Source organism: Lichenostomus cassidix, unplaced genomic scaffold (assembly GCF_008360975.1).
Source record: "Lichenostomus cassidix isolate B80296 unplaced genomic scaffold, HeHo_3.0 HiC_scaffold_43, whole genome shotgun sequence".
NCBI classification, from domain to species: domain Eukaryota; kingdom Metazoa; phylum Chordata; class Aves; order Passeriformes; family Meliphagidae; genus Lichenostomus; species Lichenostomus cassidix.
The window spans coordinates 2,811,828-2,831,457 of NW_028147635.1; the positions used below are offsets into that span (position 1 = coordinate 2,811,828).

The 19,630-nt window shown below is 53.9% G+C and overlaps 1 protein-coding gene across 1 annotated transcript in view; it reads left to right on the forward strand.

Annotated features, from left to right (window-relative positions):
- Positions 1-19,630, forward strand: part of LOC146421167 (uncharacterized) — a 230,781-nt gene that overhangs the window by 72,622 nt on the left and 138,529 nt on the right. The window contains 1 exon segment of the mRNA XM_085047706.1: positions 10,977-11,687. Within this exon segment, the coding sequence (XP_084903832.1) occupies positions 10,977-11,687 (711 nt within the window).

Below are 19,630 nucleotides of genomic sequence, written 5' to 3' on the forward strand. Positions count from 1 at the left end.
TTGTTCCTGAGTGGGTTTTTCGTATTATATAACAGGATTATTTCTCATGAGCCTTGTGGCAATAAAGAAGAAGGAGGTTCATCCTTTTGGTGTGGTGCTGTGTGTTGGCATTTGGGGGTTGATTTCTTGTTATTGTTGTTACTATTATTTGTTTGTATTACTTATTAGTGTTATACTTCTAAATCCCACCCATTGTTAATAGTGGCTGGATGGCAGCTCACTGGGAAGATTCCCTTCCTTCTTACAGTGGGATTGAGCTGTATGGTCACTTCCAAGTTGCCAGTGGCTTCTGAAGACCCATAGTTCTATTTATGGTGGTTTAGGTGTGGTTTGGAGCCGGGGAAGGGTCACATCCCCTCCCAGAGGTGCTCTGAGCCTGCTCTGCACCACATCTGCACTTGTGGCACCTCCCAGCTGCCCTGCCCTGGGGACATGGCAGGACTCCCTCCTGCCAGGGCTGAGGCTTTGCATGGCCTCTCATGACCCCTCATGTCCAAAGCTCTGTGCTGGCACTGGTCTGAGTGCCAACATCACTGCAGCCCCACGGCCTTTGCTGTCCCCCCGTGTCCATTCCCTGTCCCCGAGTCCCGCCCGGCTCTGGCAGCAGCAGGAGCCGCAGCGCAGTGGGCGCCAGCCTGGCCCAGCCGGGGCTCCCAGCAGGAGCAGCAGCATTGCCAGCCCTTCCCAGCTGCTCCTGCCTTGGCTTCCCCAGGGGTTTTTCCAGGGCAATTCTGGAGTACAGCAACAATCACCCACAAACTGGTCACTGGGGTCAGCCCTTGGCCTTTCTGCTTCCTCCAACCAACCCAGGCTTCTCTGAGCATTCCAGTTCCCTGCTCAGAGCCTTTGGCTCCCTGCAATCCTGGCCCCAAGGATCTGCTCTCACGAGTCCCTGGGGAGCCTTTGGCAGTCCCTGCCTTCAGTGGCACCCAATGATGCTCCAAGGGACTTGGAGTTTTGTTTCTGACTCCTTGAGCAGCTTCTTCAACCTTCTCTCAGTCCCTGAGGGTCACAGACTCAGCTCCACCTTGGGGTTCATTAAACTACAGAAAGCCCTCAAAAGTTCTTTGTCTGCCTTCCATCGTCTTCAAGTGTTCAGGGCTTGTACAGCTATTGGAGTCAGTTTGGTGTTCTTTTAAGGAGGAAGTTTTCAAAGTGCACCCATGACTTTTCTTTAACGTCAAGGAAATATTTTTTTATATTTCTGTTCCGAGAAGACATGATAGAAGCATTCCCCAAGTGACTTTGATGCTGAATGTCTCCTTAGGAGGTCTGGGCATGTAGAAGAATGAGCCCCTTGAGGGCTGACCCTGTTGGGACAACCTGCTCCTCACCCCCAACCTCACCATGGCTGACATTGCTCACCTGGCACTGACATCCCTGTTCCCTGCATCGCAAACTTGTCCCCTGAGCTCTGCAGCTGGCTGTCCCAGCCCATTGCTCCATGTCCCACCTGCTCTCCTCAGGGCTCTGCCTGCACACGGGCCCAGGAGGAGTTTCCTGTTTGTGAGGAAAGAATGGAAAAGCGTGAGCAGGTTTCCTACACAACAAACCCCACTCAGGAACCACATGCTCAGTACAGGCTGCCTCTGATGATGTCACCTTTCTACCAGGGACAATGTGACCAGAAGTGATCTCTGTAAGCAGAATTCTCTGTATCTTGAAGGAGAATTCTCTGTCCCTGTCCTTTCCCTTGATCTCAGTTGCAGATGGAAGTTGCTGGTGCCATTCTCACCTTTAACCCCTCTTTTGAATACAAACAGATGTGCCCAAGAATGTGTTAAGCAGGTGTTGCTCAATGTTAATGCAAAGCTTTTGTGTTCCCAATGGAATCACAGAGATCATTGTGACACTTTGTGGCCACATGGAACCATGGAGACCAAAGTGACACTGCAGGGCCTCATAGGTGAAGGGAGACCATTGTGACTCTGTGGCACCTCATGGAACCAAGGGGTCATTGTGACACAGTGGGGCCTCATGGAACCCAGGAGTGCATTGTGACACTACAGAACCTGATGGAATGAAGGGGACACTGTGACACTGTGGGGCCTCGTTGGAACTCAGGAGACCATTGCTGACAGAACAGGAGCTCATGGAATGGGGAGAGCCAGGCCCGGGGACATGGCTGCAATGGTGATGGCTGTGAGGTCACTGCCACTGCAGCAGCCTGCTTGGCCCTCAGCTGACATTCTGGCCAGGAGTGTTGTGAGGTCACCCAGCATGTCAGAGAACCCACACAACAGGAATTCCATCCTTGGGGAGGAGAGGGGTTTCACTATGTCAGGTTGCACAAAGCTCCTGTCCTTGGACAATTGCTGGGATGGGGCATCAACTTCACTGGAAAAACAGTTGATGTTTTGTGCCAATCTCATGGTAAAAAGTTCCTTCCTTATAACAAATCTAAATCCACTCTCGTTTAGTTTAAACATATTGACCTTTCTTCTGTCACTGTAAACTTTGGGAAAAAATGACACTCCATTTTCCTTGCACTTTGACTAATATTTTTCCTTTGTCAAAACCTTGGAGAGGACTCAAAAATCTCCCTAGATGGGGTTTGGAGGCCTCATCACATAAGCAAGTTGTGCAGTTACAGAGTGGGCTGTGTAACACCATTGAGTGGCTGTATGACACCACAGAGTGGGCTGTGTGACATTACTGACTAGCTTGTGACACCACAGAGCAGGCTGTGACAGCCCACAGCAGGGTGTGATATGTGACATCATAGAGTGGTCTGTGGCATCACAGTGTGGCTGAATGACATCACACAGCAGGCTGTGAGGTCATAGAGTGGACTTGTGACACCACAGGGTGGTGATGTGACATCACAAAGGGGGCTGTGAAAACAGCTGTGTGACATCATAGAGTAGGTTGTGACATCATGGAATGGGCTGTGACATCACAGGGCAGAATTATGTGATCATAGCAAAGGCTGTGTGACATCACTGAGGGGGCTGGAAACACAGGGTGAAGTGTGACATCACAGGATGGATGTGTGACATCACAGGAGGGCTGTGTGACATCAAAGGGTGGCTGTGTGAGGTCACTGAAGAGGTCACTCTGCCCCAGCCCCCCTCACAGTTCCCCCAGACAAGTCCAACGCTGCTCGTGCACAGCAGGGTCCCCTGTCCCCCCAGGTCCCCCCTGCCCCCCAGTGCCACAGCCTCCCCCAGAGGATGTTCCACGAGATCGACCCCCAGAGCCTGACACGGGGACAGAGGGGACAGGGCCCTGGGGGGTGGGACAAGGGGACAGAGACCCCCTGGCAGTGTCCCTGTGTCCCCAGGGTGAGAGCCTGGCCCAGGGCTCCTTCACCCTGTTATGAACAAGGTCTTGAGAGCACTTAAAAAATCCCCAGCAAGGGATCAGCAAACACCAGATTTAATATTAAGTACGACAGCACAACAAAGTTCCTTGGCAAGAGTCACTCTGCTCCTGACTGGACAGTTCAGGCACACCTAGGGAAAAAAGCAACAACAAAAGCAAGGAAATCCAGGCAATCAAACCAGAAATGAACCAAGAACTGTCCCTGTGTGTGTGTTTAGGTGGGTGTGTGACACAAAAGGACAGTGAGGGCAAGGATAAAAGGAATATGGCCTGAAAGCTTAACCGGCCTCAAACTTAAAAGAACTTAACTTCTACATTAACCTTAACTTATACCTTAAACTTAACAACTTAGCAAAAGAACAGCCCTGAGCAGCATTTCACTTAGCTCATACCTTATGACTGAACCTCACTTACATGCCTAAATCACTCAGATATCCAAGGCACTTCAACACCTCCCAGAGCAGCATTTCTCCCCCATTTCCAGAGCACAGGCACACATGTGTGCACACAGACAGAAAGAGGCAGTGCCAGGGAGCTGTCAGACATTGCCCTGGAGGGCAGGGAAATGCTCACTGCGGATGCTTTTGCATCTCCCCAGCAGGTGAAGGGTTGAGCCTGGAGGAGTGGGGGGATCGGCCCAGGGTCCCTCGTTGATCGGGGATGCCCCGAGTGCAGCAAACAGGAGAGTTCCCGGCTCGGAGAGGCCCCACTCAGAGGGAGCTCACTGCTCCAGGAGAGCTCCAAGGGGCTCCTTTTGGAGCCCTGTTGATAGGGCCCCAAGAGATGGGCTTTAGTCACAGCAATGTTTCATCCTGGTTGCACTTTGCATCAACAGCTTTCTCTGACACTGTGAGAACAGGGATGTTGTGCCACTGAGGGAAGAAAAACTGTTCCCAAGGCTGCTCCTAAAGAAAGCAGGAGTTGGTTGGACAGCAGCAGTGCCTGGGAGCAGACAGTGTTTGTGATCAGCTGCAGAGGAGCTGAGCTCAGGGGCTGTTGGCCAAGGCTGAAGCCTAATGAGCATTTCTCACATCTCAGGGCAGCCTGAGAAGGGGAGGGAGGAATGCACCACCCCAGGGCCCCATGGAACTAAGGAGACCATTGTGACACTTTGGGGCCTTGTGGGACCGAGAGACAATTGTGACACTGCTGAGCCTCATGGAATCATGGAGACCACTGTGACATTGCAGGGCCTCATGGAACCAAGGGGACCATAGTGACTGTGTGTGGCTCCATGGAACCAAGGGACCATTGTGACACTGCAGGGCTTGTGGAACCAAGGGCCAATTTGACACTGCTGGGCCTCATGGAAGCAAAGGGGCCATTGTGACCCTACAGGACCTCATCAAACCAAGAGGCCACTGGGACACTGCAGTGCCTTACAGAACCAAGGGTCCATTGTGACACTGCGGAACCACAGGAGACCATTGTGACACTGTGAGACCCCATGGAGCCTAAGGTGCATTGTGACATTGCAAGGCCTCATGGAACCATGCAGAGACCATTAAGTCACTGCATAGCTTCATGGAACCAAGGGGACATTGTGACAGTGCAAAGCACTGTGGAACCAATGAGAACATTTTGATGCTGTGAGGCCCCATGGAACCAAAAGGCCTTTGTGGCACTGCAGGGTGTTGGAAAACGCAGTTTTCCAGCAAAACTCATGCTAACTAAACAAGCCTGAGCAAGGCTTTAACATGGTCGGGCCTCAGTAAAATTCCAACAAGCTGCAGTGGTTTGTTTGCCTGAGAATGTTCTGTGGGAAGAATGTCATGAGAAAGATTAGGAGTCAGAAGTGTTATGAGAAAGGAATAAGGGAGTTAACAGGAGGATCCCTGAATGTGTGAGAAGCAGACTGCAGGTGTGTGTATCTATAATTAGAAATGTCTGTAACAGTATATAAGTCTCTCGTTTGGTGAAATAAAATGGAGCTTACTTTATATCTCATATTGAGAGTGCCGTGAGTTCCCTCTCGTCATTTCTCTTTTAGCAGGGCTGCATGGAACCAAAGCTCCATGGTGACACAGAGTGGCCTCATGGAATCAATGATTAATTGTGACATTGTGGAACCAAAGAAGACCATTGTGACACTGTGAACCCCCATGGAACCAAGGGCCCATTGTGACACTACAGGGCCCCATAAAACCAAGGGAACATGGCACAGGTCTGCCGAGTTTGGACTCCCAGGGGCTGCCTGACTGCTCCAGCCAACCTTGACATGTTGAGAGTCGCTTCTCATCTGCCACTGAAACACTGGGGCTCTCTGCCTTCCTTCCTGTGGAAAAGAACTGTCCTTCTCCTCCAGGCACCCATGGCAAGAACTGGGATTGCACCAATATATTTCCTTCTATCCAGGGATTGTTCCCACAGCAATATTGCCTTGTACTCAGAGTCCACAAACTGTAATTGCTTTCAAAGGTCTAATTGAGAGAGTTGTTTGGGGCCTTACATCTGCACTCACCATTCCACAGCCCACATCCCACTGCTCCCTCCACAAGCATCCTGTGAGGCCACAGAGCCCCATTCCCAGGGCATGGGAGTCAGGGCTTGGCTGTCCTGCTTGGCACAGCCCAGGCAGGGCTTTCACAGCCACATTCCACAGTTCATTTCCCACCTGGACCCGGTGGTGCCATCGCATTCTGCTTCTGTCTACTCATTGCCCCCACAGTCTCTTGGCAGGGATGGCCTCAGTGGGGACTGCTGACATCCTCAGCAACTTGGTGGTTGCTGCTGAATTTTACTTCTCCAGAGGCTTGTTCAGATTTCAGATCTTCAGGAATTCAGTGCTTAAGGGCACATTAATATTCAAAATAGCTTTGCCAGGCTCAGGGCCAGGAGAGAGGCCGGGCAGGGCTGGCCATTGCCGGGAACAGGCCCTGAGCCCCGCAGCAGGATGGAGGTGGGGCACAGCCAAACTCACCTGCAAACCTGGGCTGAGCAGCCAGGGCTGGCAACAGCTGGGGACAGAGGCTGGGCTGACAAATGTCCTGGGCCCCCTCCCTGCTCTGTCCGTGCCACCAAGGGCACAGAGCAGCCTCCTCTCTCGGCCACCTGCCTGTTTTCCATCCCTTCCCCAGGCCCTGGCTCTGCCCCACAAGCCCTGGGCTCAATCCTACCCCTGCATGCTCACACAGGCTGAGATGGACACTGATGGGTTTCTCTGCCAGCTTCTCTCAGCCCAGCCCAGCTCCCTCCAAGCTCTCCCAGCTGCCCTGAGCTCTCTGCAGCACCAAGGGCAAACATGGCAGTGCTGATAACCAGGGAGACCATGGCCAAGTGAGGGAGGCATGTGGAAAAGGCTTTGTGCTGTCCCTGCTCAGAGGGGATCCTCAGCACAGCCCTGAACATCTGCACATAGGAGAAAACAACGAACACAAAACAGCCAGAAGTTATCCAAGCAGTAATGACCATGAGCCAAAGCTCCCTGAGGCTGGAGTGTGAACAGGAGAGCTTGAGGATCTGGGACACTTCACAGAAGAACTGGCCCAGGGCATTGCCCTGGCACAGGGGCAGGGAAAATGTATTGGCTGTGTGCAGCAGAGCAGTGAGAAAGCCACTGGCCCAGGCAGCTGCTGCGATGTGGGCACAAGCTCTGCTGCCCAGGAGGGTCCCACAGTGCAGGGGTTTGCAGATGGACACAGAGCAGTCGTAGCACATGATGGTGAGGTGATAATACTCTGCTGAAATAAAGAAAAAAACCAAAAATAGTTGGGCAGCACATCCTACATAGGAGATGTCCCTGGTGTCCCAGAGGGAATTGTGCATGCCTTTGGGGACAGAGGTGCAGGTGCAGCCCAGGTCAGTGAGGGCCAGGTTGAGCAGGAAGAAGAACATGGGGTGTGCAGGTGGTGGCCACAGGCTACGGCGCTGATGATGAGGCTGTTGGCCAGGAGGGCAGCCAGGGAGATGCCCAGCAAGAGGCAGAAGTGCAGGAGCTGCAGCTGCCACGTGTCTGTGAATGCCAGGAGGAGGAAGTGGCTGATGGAGCTGCTGTTGGACATTTGCTGTGTCTGGCCATGGGGACCTGTTGATGGAGAAAAGGACAGTGACAAGTTAGGAGAGGCTGCTTTGAGCCAAAGCTGTGCCATTCCCTGCAGACTGTCCCACTGGGACTTATCCACCCTTGTTCCTTCTCTGGGAAAACCTTTATCCAGGTCCCTGCCTGAGCTCCACTGGTGCTGTCTGAGTGTGCCATGAGCAGCCAGGCCTGTGTGTGGGGCTCTCCAGGAGCCATCCCTGCCCTGCTGCCCTGGGATTGTGGCCATGGGGCAGAGGGACAAGGCTGAATATTCAGGGTTTGTCAGGGGAATCCCTCCTAATGCAGAAAGGCTTGGTAGCATTTTCACTTGCAGTTCCACAGGATAGCAGGAGGGAGTTTTAAGGAATGCTTTCCTACCCATACATCATTCCTGGTTCTCAGAGGTTAAGAAATCCCCAGCATTTCTGCTGTACTCAGAGTTTGACACAGAGATAGGTCAGAGGCAAAGGGATTGCCTGTGGCTCAGGGAAAGGTGAGGGGCTGGATGGGCTTGTTCCCAACTGCCCTGGGTTTGCACCTTTAATGCAATCAGAGCACAATCACACTCCCCTGTCACCCTGGGAAGAAACCAGACCCTGCTGAGAGCAGAGGGATCACTGAATGTCTCACCATCTCCAAAGGTCTCTCAGCAAGGTCTCAGCCCCTCCTTCTGCCAAGGACACTCACTGTTACCTTGGCAAACCCGAAAGCATTTCTTCACTTGTGGCATCTCTGCACTTCCCCGTGGGGCATTCAGGGAATTCTGAGAGGCTCTGGCACAGATTTTCACCCAGGAGGGAAGCTCAGAGCTTGGAAGGACACAGCAAGGAGATCCCCAGGTGTGCTCATGATGGCATCTCAGGGAGGGAGGCTCAGCTCCTTCCCCTTTCCCATGGACTGCTTTGCCCACAGCCCCACAGGTCACAGGGAAGCTTGGACACCCCATTCCCATGGACACAGCTGCCTGGGAGGAATGCCAAGGGCAGTGCCTGCCTCAGCTGCTGCAAAGCCCAGAGCCTCCCTGAGAGCACCAGATAACAGTGACAGTATCAGAGGAATGTAGAAACAAGAGAAGATGTTGTGGTGCTGTGCCTGAGAGGGCAGGGCAGGGACAGCCTGGCACTCAGGACAGTGTTCCCTGTGCCCAGCTGTGCATGGCACCTCCCACACACCAACTGTGCCCTCCTGCCCACAGCATTGCTCTGTTCAGCTTCCTCTCCTTCCCTCATCATCTCCCTGTGCTGCACATGTTCCTCCTGAGAGGAGCCTTGTCCCTGTCAGCGCTCACAGAGCCCATTCCACCCTCTGTGCACTCGCCCGGCCCTACAGAAACCTGCCTGTCTGCAGGGCCCTGCCTGGGGGAGGCTCTGTGTGCAGGTGGGCAAGGGCAGCTGGCAAGAGCCCTGCTGGGCCCTGCAAAGGTGCTGCTGCTGCTGTCCATGGGCTGAGCAGTGGCTGAAGGCCCTTGAGGAGGCTCCCAGCAGACACACTGAGCACCCAAAGGTACAGAGCAGGAGTTATTGTTCTTTGTGTCTGCAACCCTCGGCCCGGGAGCATCGCCCCCCTGGGACATCCCACAGGTGAGCGGGCAGGGGGAGCTCGGCCCAAATATCTTGGGTGGTGCCTGGGGTTGTTTTTGGGAGGGAGGGATTTTTGGACCTTGTAGGACTGCAGCACCTAACCCCAAATATCTTTGTTGGCTGCCTGGTAGGGATTTTTTTTTTGGGGGGGGGGAGAGGGGGCTGATTATTTAATCTTGCAGGACTCTAAATGTGAGTCTCAAATGCCCCTTGGGGGGATATGGGGGAGTCCCCAGCACGTGGGATTTTTGGGGGATCCCAGTGGCGTCTGCCGGGAAAAGGGATGGGATGGGATGGGATGGGATGGGATGGGATGAAGTCTGGGGGAGGGGGATGGGTGGGATGGGTCCTGGGATGAGGCAGCCGAAGGTTGGGGGTGATGAAGCCGGGGGGACCCCACTCCTTAGGGGCTTGTGGGGTCTCCGGCACCTGTGAGGGAGTTTTGGGGTACCCCTGATCCTCCGGGGGTGGTGCTGGCAGCAGGGGGACACGTGGCTCCGGCACCTCTGGACCCCACCTGCACCCCCCCTCACCCCAGCACCCCCCTAGAGCGGAATTTGGGGAGGGGGGAGGTGGGGGGCACCCAGGCCGGGCCCCCCTTGCTGTCCCGGCAACTGGGGGCCGAGTGCGGGGGGAGCCCCGCGGGCATTGCCCGGCACGGCTGATACCCAAGCCCCAAGCCCCCTGTCCATCCCTGGGGCTGATTGGGGGGTTCCCCCCACCCAGCAGCCAGTGCTGCAGCAGCTGTGGGGCAGAGGAGGGTGGGGAATGGGGTTCTGGGGTGGGAGCAGAGGAGGAGCGGGAGGAAGAGGAGGGAGAGAGGAGGAGGAGCAGGAAAAGGAGGAGCAGGAGAACCATGAGATTTCACCACCCACTGTGTCTGCAGCACCCATGGCTCTGGGATCATTGCCCCTCCTGTATTCCACAGGTCAGCAGGGAGGGGGAGCTCACCCCAAAGCTCTTGGGGGGTCTCTGGGAGGGTGTTAGTTTTTGAGGGGTGTTTGGAACTCGCAGATTCTGGAAGTGAGCCCCAGATATCTTTGCATGTCCTTGGCAGCCTGGAGGGGTGGGGGAGGCTGGAGATGAGGCAGGGCTGGGACACTGTGACACTGAAAGGGGCAATGGGGAGAGGGGGAAGCCCCGAGTGCCTGGAGTTGGGGGAGCCTGAAGAGGGGGACCCTGGGAGCCCTTGGAGCCAAAGCACAATCAGGGAAGAAGGGACCCCTGGGAGCACCAAAACCCCATAGCATCCCTAAGCAGGACCCAGGAGAAGGGGGATCCCCAGGACCCATGGGAGCCCTAGCAGCTTTGAGAATGGGAAACCCCAGAAACCCAAAGAGAGGAGACTGGAAAGGGGGAACTCCTGGGAGGCTTTTTCTGAACTCATTCTTATGTTAGGAGGATCTTATAGAGACAAAACAGCTGGTGACTTTCAGAGATAGACTTGGGCAGGAGGAGCCCCCAACCCAAGGCACTCACACCTTTTTTTTACCGAAACGAGGATTAGCCAATTCCCAAATCTTGGCCAGATGGAGGAGGAGGCTGTGAGGAAGAGGAAGATGCCCCAGGACAGCCAGGCAGGTGAGGAGGAAGTCACTGCCCCTTTCCTGCTCTCTTCTCCTCCATCTCCCAGCCCAGCATCGCCCCTGGCTGCAGGACAACCCAGCTGCTGACTCTGTCCTGGTAGGGACGGACTGGGGGATCTCCTTCCCCTTCCCTCTGGCATGGAGGTAAATCCCAAATCCTCTCCTTGTCCTTTTTGCCCCAGACAATGAGCTGAGGAGAGAGACCAGGGAGGACAAGTCCTTATGGCAGAACCTCATGGAAGAGGCCATTTTGAGCAGCTCCATGACCCAGGAATCCAACCAGGAGGAAAAGCCCCAGAGATGCTGCACAAGGAGAGGCTGCAAACCGAGCCCAGGGTGCTCTGAAGGGCAAAGACCCACCCTGTGCCAGGAAGTTGGCAAGAGCTTCAGACAGAGTTCTGAGCTGGAGATTCCTGAGAAGCTTCGTGAGACTGAGAAGCCCTACGAGTGTGGGGAATGTGGGAAGAGCTTCAGAAAGATCTCCCAGCTTATGGTCCATCAGCGGACCCACAACAGGGAAGAGTCCTATGAGTGTGGGGAATGTGGGAAGAGCTTCAGCCAGAGCTCTCACCTGATTCGTCACAAGAGGATCCACACTGGGGAGAGACCCTACGAGTGTTCCGAGTGTGGGAAGAGGTTTCTAACCAGGTCCAATCTCTTCAAGCACCAGCAGATTCACACAGAGGAGAGGCCCTTCCGCTGCCCTGAGTGCAGAAAGGGCTTCAAACACAACTCCACCCTCATCACCCACCAGCGCATCCACACTGGGGAGAGACCCTATGAGTGTGAGGAATGTTGGAAGAGCTTAAGCCAGAGCTCCCACCTGGTCCGTCACAAGAGGAGCCACACAGGGGAGAGGCCCTACGAGTGTTCTGAGTGTGGGAAGAGGTTTCAGAGCAGCTCAGATCTCCTCATCCATGAGCGGATTCACACAGAGGAGAGACCTTTTCGCTGTCCTGACTGCAGGAAAGGTTTCAAGCGCAACTCCTACCTCCTCTGGCACCGGCGCATCCACACCAGGGAGAGACCCTATGAGTGTGGGGAATGTGGGAACAGCTTCAGCCAGAGCTCCCACCTTATCCGTCACAAGAGGATCCACACTGGGGAGAGACCATATGAGTGTCCCGAGTGTGGGAAAGGCTTCACCCAGAGCTCTGACTTGACCAAACATCAAAGGAGGCACCGGTGAGGGAAGCCCTGCGAGTGCCCTGAGTGGGGGAAGAGCTTCATGCACTGCTCTGTATTCATCCCCCATCAGACGACCCAAATTGGGAAGACCCCTGGTGACCCACACTCCCAGTGACACAGTATTGTGGTCTGACCCTGACCAAATGCCAGGCACCTACAAAATCTGCTTTCTCTTCTCTCCCCTGCTGCAGCTGTGCAGAGGGGAGGGGAAAAAACCCCCAACCCTAACACACACACACACATAAGGCTCATGACTCAAGATAATGAACCGGGCAGGATGCACTGAAGGGTAAAACAGGCTGAGAACTTAAAAGTTGCAAAGTGATTTATTGGTAACCTAACCCTAAACAGAGTCAGAGGAGGCAAATGAGAACTAAAAATAAGCTCTTAATACACTGTTTCTCTGCTCACCCCCCTCCCTCTTTCCCACCAATAGCACAGGGGGTTGTGGCGGGCAGGGTATGGGGCTTTTTTGGTCAGTCCATGACCAGAATTTCTTCTGTTGTTCAGGGAGATGAGTCCTCTACTTAGCCATGGGTCCCTCCCACTGGAGACAGTCCTCTGCAAACTTCTTTGCCGTGGGTCCAATCTCTCGAGCAGCAGCTGCTGGAATCTGCTGCCCCATGAGTTCTTGTCCACAGGGTTCAGAGCTCTGAGCCCAGGCCAGGCTGTTTCCATCCCAAGGAACAAGGCCTTTCCCTGCACTGGGACTCCCACTGGATCACAGCTTCCTCCAGGCATCCACCTGCTCCTCTAGCGTGAGCACCTCCCCACAGGCTGTGGGTGGATCTCTGCACCCCTCGTGGACCCCATGGGCTGCAGGGGGACAACCTGCTTCCCCATGGTCCTCACCACGGCCAGCAGAGGATTTTCAGCTCTGGTGCCTGGAGCACCTCCTCCCCCACCTTCTCCACTGACTTTGGTGTCTCCATGTTGTTTTCCCTCACATATTCTCACCTCTTCCTCATCCTCTGTCAAAAAAGAATTGCTTGCTCACATTGTTTTGATTTCTTCTTAAATATGATATCCCAGAGGTCTAACCAACATCTCTAATTGGCCCAGACTTGGCCAGCAGCATGTCCATCATCTTCAGAGCCATCAGAGATTGGCTCTGCTGGACATGGTGAAAACTTCTAGAACATTCACGCAGGACACACAGGAGCCATTTTTGTGCTCCTCCCCACCCACTAGCAAAAACTGGGCTAAGCAAAACAAACTCATGAGCACAGGGGTGAGTTTTCTCCCAACCCTTCAGCCACTTCTTCAGGCCTACCACAACAGCTTTTGAAGGGTTTAAGTTTCTCCTAGATGCCAAAGATAGCTTGCTGATGTTCTGGGCTAAGCAAAACTAACATACTCAGGTTGGGAAGGCACCTGGCTGGTGGCTTCCATGTCCTCCTGATTCCCTGTGGCCACCTGGACAAACACAGGGGCAGGAACATCCATGGGGACTCAGACTGACATCCAAAATGCATTGGGAAGAGCTGATTTATTAATGTTACACCCTAAAAATTGTTACCTGCTGTGTAATTGTTTCTTCTGGTGGCATCAAGAAATGCTGGATGATCTTGGAGGTCTTTTCCAACCTAAATAATTTCCTTCATCACCTTGTCACAACAACCAAACCTGAGGTAAAATAAAGAAATTAAACGAAGAGATGTAAAGCTGCACCATTTTACTGTGCATTTTGGGGGTGAATGTGGGGTTGAGGGGAATATCCATGAGGATTTGGATATCCCGGGGCTGCCCAGGCTGGGGGACAGGACAACAGTCTCATAGTTGTGCTGGCAGAATGTGTCCACCTGAGCCCATGTGTTGTTCAGCAATTCCGGTTTTCTGTCGCAGTGCCTGGCCTGGGTCTCCCCAGGTGAGGTGTGCCCCACAAAGTGCCCAAATCACTGCTGAAGTGCCTGAGCTGCTCCCAGCTGTGGATGTTCCTGTCCACCAGCCTCTCCTGGTCAGTGCCTGGGGGGTGGGAGGGAGTTTAGGGAATCCTGGGGGAATTGGGAGGGGCTTTTGTGGGCATTTGTGGTGCTGAGACGGAGTTTGGCAGGCTCTGTGAGAGAGGTTTGGGGTCCTGGCCTGGCTGTGTGACTTGGAGAGAATTTGGATGTGTGCAGGGGGAGATGGGAATGGGGTTATGGTGGCTCTTGGGCCCATTGATATTGCAGGGAGTGGTTTGGGAGCATCCTAGGAGGAGCTGTTGGGTGGTTTGAGGGGCCTGGGAGTGGCTGTGGGTCGGGGAGGGCATTTTTGAGTGGTCATGACAAACCCAGACCCCCAACGCTGCCACCATATGCCACCCCCCAAGATGCTGCTGGGGTTTGGGGGCTCCATGTTGGAGTTCCTCCTCCTGGTGCTGTAGGAGAACGTGAAGGGTGTCCCCAGGGGTCATGTGTGTCCTCCAGAGCATGTGTGACCCCCCCATCCCAGTGTCACCTCTTTTTCCCTCCCCACAGGGCTCCTGACCCAGCTCCTGCTCCCCCCAGGAGGGAATGTGGGGAGGGGGCAGAGGGGGTGCACAGCCCCCGCTGGGGGATGACCCTGAGCCAGCGCCCTTTGTTTAGCACCAACCTGGGCTTGGGGCTGCAGGAGGAAGAGGCCGATGGGAAGCAGATCCTGCAGGTGGGACAGTGCTTGGGGTCAGGGCAAGGTCCTGCCCTGCACACCTGGCTCAGGTGTGACACTGCCCCGGGAAGGGAGCGGGACATTCCCATCCCCACGGATCAGGGCTGTGAGCAGCACTTGGAGCACAAACATGGAAATACTGGGAGGAACTGGGAGCACACTGAGGGTGTGAATTATCCCCACCACCACCTTTCCAGGGCAGCCCTGGATCTGAGAAATGCTCGTTAGGCCTCAGCCTTGGCCAACAGCCCCTGGGCTCAGCTCCTCTGCAGCTGATCACAAACACTGTCTGCTCCCAGGCACTGCTGCTGTCCAACCAGCTCCTGCTTTCTTTAGGAGCAGCCTTGGGAACTGTTTTTCTCCCCTCAGTGGCACAACATCCCTGTTCTCACAGTGTCAAAGAAAGCTGTTGATGCGAAGTGCAGCCAGGATGGAACATTGCTGTGACTAAAGCCCATCTCTTGGGGCCCTATCAACAGGGCTCCAAAAGGAGCCCCTTGGAGCTCTCCTGGAGCAGTGAGCTCCCTCTGAGTGGGGCCTCTCCGAGCCGGGAACTCTCCCGTTTGCTGCACTCGGGGCATCCCCGAACAACGAGGGACCCTGGGCCGATCCCCCCACTGCTCCAGGCTCAACCCTTCGCCTGCTGGGGAGATGCAAAAGCATCCGCAGTGAGCATTTCCCTGCCCTCCAGGGCAATTTCTGACAGCTCCCTGGCACTGCCTCTGTCTGTCTGTGTGCACACATGTGTGCCTGTGCTCTGGAAATGGGGGAGAAATGCTGCTCTGGGAGGTGTTGAAGTGCCTTGGATATCTGAGTGAGTTAGGCCTGTAAGTGAGGTTCAGTCATAAGGTATGAGCTAAGTGAAATGCTGCTAAGGGTTGTTCTTTTTCTAAGTTGTTGAGTTTAAGGTATAAGTTAACGTTAAGATAGAATTTAAGTTCTGTTAAGTGTGAGGGCTGTTAAACTTTCAGGCCATATTCCCTTTATCCTTGCCCTCACTCTCCGTTCTTTACACACACACACACACAGAGGGACAGTTCTCAGTTCATTACTGGTTTGATTGCCTGGATTTCCTTGCTTTCATTGTTACTTTTTTCCCTTGGTGTGCCTGAACTGTCCAGTCAGGAGCAGAGTGACTCTTGCCAAGGAACTTTGTCATGCTCTCTTTTAATGATAAATCTGGTTTTTGCTGATCCTTTGCTGGGGATTTTTTAAGTGCTCTCAAGCCCTTGTTCATAAGAGGGTGAAGGAGCCCTGGGCCAGGCTCTCGCCCTGGGGGACACAGGGACACTGCTGGGGGGTGTCCCCTTGTCCCTGTTCCCCTGCCCTACCCCTCAGGGCCCTGTCCCCCCTGTCCCCGTGTCAGGCTCTGGGGGTCGATCTCGTGGAACATCCTGTGGGGGAGGCTGTGGCACTGGGGGGCAGGGGGGACCTGGGGGGACAGGGGACCCTGCTGTGCACGAGCAGCGTTGGACTTGTCTGGGGGAGCTGTGAGGGGGGCTGGGGCAGAGTGACCTCCCCAGTGGTGTCACACAGCCACTCTGTGATGTCACACAGCCACCCTGTGTTTTCACAGCCCACTCTGGGATTTTACAGGCAACTCAGTGATGTCACACAGCCTTTGCTATGATCACATAAATCTGCCCTGTAGTGTCACAGCCCATGCTATGATGTCACAGCCTGCTCTATGATATCACACAGCCATTCCATGATTTCACAGCCCCATTTGTGATGTCACATAACCACCCTGTGGTGTCACAAGTCCATTCTATGACCTCACAGCCTGCTGTGTGATGTCATACAGCCACGCTGTGATGTCACAGCCTGCTCTTTGATGTCACACAACCAACCAGTTTTGCCACAGACCTCTGTATGATTTCACATATCACATCCTGCTCTGGCATTTCACAGCCTGCTCTGTGGTGTCACAAGCCAGTCAGTAATGTCACACAGCCTGCTCTGTGGTGTCATACACCCACTCAATGATGTTACATAGCTCACTCTGTAACTGCACAGCTTGCTTATGTGATGAGGCCTCCAAACCCCATCTTGGGAGATTTTTTGGTCTTCTCCAAGGTTTTTGAGAAAGGAAAAATTTTGGGCAAAGGGCAAGGAAAATGGAGTGTCATTTTTTCCCAAAGGTTGCAGTAACAGAAGAAGGGTCAATATCTTTAAACTAAATGAGAGTGGATTTAGATTTGTTATAAGGAGGGAACTTTTTACCATGAGATTGGCACAAAACTACAAGTGTTTTTCCAGTGAAGTTGCTGCCCTATCCCAGGAATTGTCCAAGGACAGGACTTTTTTGCAACCTGACATAGTGAAACCCCTCCTCTCCCCAAGGATGGAATTCCTGTTGTGTGGGTTCTCTGATGTGCTGGGTGACCTCACAGCTCCTGGCCAGAATGTCAGCTGAGGGCCAAGCAGGCTGCTGCAGTGGCAGTGACCTCACAGCCATCACCATTGCAGCCATCTCCCCTGGGCCTGGCTCTCCCCATTCCATGAGCTCCTGTTCTGTCAGCAATGGTCTCCTGAGTTCCAACGAGGCCCCACAGTGTCACAGTGTTAACGCAGTAGGGGGGAGGGGTGGAAATTAGGCCTCTGCGTTTACCGAAAGCGTCTCTAAGGCTGTCGAGAGATCACTCCAGCCAGCACTGCTCTGGTGCTGTACAGAAAGACCCTTCTCACACCCGAGCCAGTGTAAGGCACAGATTCTCACTCACCCAGAGAGCTGGATAGCTCACACGTTACCAGAGACAAAGAATCCAGAGGCTCAATCAGCTGGATGTTCCAGATGTTTATTCCAAAGGGTTCAGGGTGAAGGAGGAAGAGAAGCCCCAGGTGTCCCTAGATATAGGATCACCTGGGGTCAGGGGAGAGGAGGCGGGGGGAACACTACAACCAGTGGGGAGAGGGGAGGGATGGAGTCAGGGGTTAGGTTACAGCTAGGGGGATTTACATAATTTGGGGAGGGACTTATCGTGTTAATTGGACAGAGATGTTTTCCCACCAGTGAAACCCTGCTGTACTGGAACCACTTGGCTCCCCAGCAGTTCCTGAGGTGGTATCACCCACCACCACACAGTGTCCCCTTCATTCCATGAGGTTCTGCAGTGTCACAATGCACTCCTGGATTCCATGAGGCCCTACTGTGTCACAATGACCCCTTGGTTCCATGAGGTGCCACAGAGTCACGATGGTCTCCCTTCATCTATGAGGCCCTGCAGTGTCACTTTGGTCTCCATGGTTCCATGTGGCCCCAAAGTGTCACAATGATCTCTGTGATTCCATTGGGAACACAAAAGCTTTGCATAAACATTGAGCAACACCTGCTTAACACAGCTGGACACATCTGTTTGTATTCCAAAGAGGGTTTAGAGGTGAGAATGGCACCATGAACTTCCATCTGCAACTGAGATCAAGGGAAAGGACAGGGACAGAGAATTCTGCTTGAAGATACAGAGAATTCTGCTTACAGAGATCACTTCTGGCCACACTGTCCCTTGTAGAAAGGTGACATCATCAGAGGCAGCCTGTACTGAGCATGTGGCTCCCGAGTGGGGTTTGTTGTTTAGGAAACCTGCTCAGGCTTTTCCATTCTTCCCTTACAAACAGGAAAACTCCTCCTGGGCCTGTGTGCAGGCAGAGCCCTGAGGTGAGCAGGTGGGACATGGAGCAATGGGCTGGGACAGCCAGCTGCAGAGCTCAGGGGACAAGTTTGTGATGCAGGGAACAGGGATGTCAGTGCCAGGTGGGCAATGTCAGCCATGGTGAGGTTGGGGGTGAGGAGCAGGTTGTCCCAACAGGGTCAGCCCTCAAGGGGCTCATTCTTCTACATGCCCAGACCTCCTAAGGAGACATTCAGCATCAAGATCCCTTAGGGAATGTTTCTAACAACTCGTCTCTGAAATGAATAATAAAAAAATAATTCCTTGATGTAAAAGAAAAGTCATGGGTGCACTTTGAAAACTTCCTCCTTAAAAGAACACCAAACTGACTCCAATAGCTGTACAAGCCCTGAACACTTGAAGACGATGGAAGGCAGACAAAGAACTTTTGAGGGCTTTCTGTAGTTTAATGAACCCCAAGGTGGACTTGGGGCTGAGTCTGTGACCCTCAGGGACTGAGAGAAGGTTGAAGAAGCTGCTCAAGGAGTCAGAAGCAAAATTCAAAGTCCCTTGGAGCATCAATGAGCCCCACTGAGGGCAGAGACTGCCAAAGGCTCCCCAGGGACTCGTGAGAACAGATCCTTGGGGCCAGGATTGCAGGGAGCCAAAGGCTCTGAGCAGGGAACTGGAATGCTGAGAGAAGCCTGGGCTGGTTGGAGGAAGCAGAAAGGCCAAGGGCTGACCCCAGTGACCAGTTTGTGGGTGATTGTTGCTGTACTCCAGAATTGCCCTGGAAAAACCCCTGGGGAAGCCAAGGCAGGAGCAGCTGGGAAGGGCTGGCAATGCTGCTGCTGCTCCTGCTGGGAGCCCCGGCTGGGCCAGGCTGGCGCCCACTGCGCTGCGGCTCCTGCTGCTGCCAGAGCCGGGCGGGACTCGGGGACAGGGAATGGACACGGGGGGACAGCAAAGGCCGTGGGGCTGCAGTGATGTTGGCGCTCAGGACAGTGCCAGCACAGAGCTTTGGACATGAGGGGTCATGAGAGGCCATGCAAAGCTTCAGCCCTGGCAGGAGGGAGTCCTGCCATGTCCCCAGGGCAGGGCAGCTGTGAGGTGCCACAAGTGCAGATGTGGTGCAGAGCAGGCTCAGAGCACCTCTGGGAGGGGATGAGACCCTTCCCCAACTCCAAACCACACCAAAACCACCATAAACAGGACTTTGCATCTTTAGAAGCCACTGGCAACTTGGAAGTGACTACAGCTCAATCCCACTGCAAGAAGGAATGGAATCTTCCCAGTGAGCTGCCATCCAGCCACTATTAACAATCAGTGGGATTTAGAAGTGTAAGACTAATAAATAATACAAATAATAGTAACAACAATAACAAGAAATGGACACCCAAATCCCAACACACAGCACCACACCAAAAGGATGAACCTCCTTTTTCTTTATTGCCACAAGGCTCATGAGAAATAATCCTGGTATATAATACCCAAAAACCCACTCAGGAACAGGTTTCCCCTCCCTTCATCACCCCCAACATTTGTCTGTCTCATTCCAGACCCTGTCCCACACTCCCAATCCCCACCCCAACACATCCCACCCCTCCTGGACATCAAGACCCCCTTCCCAAGCCCTATTTCCACCCTTCCACCACTCCACCCAATGCCCATCCCACCCATCCTGCCCCACCCAATGCC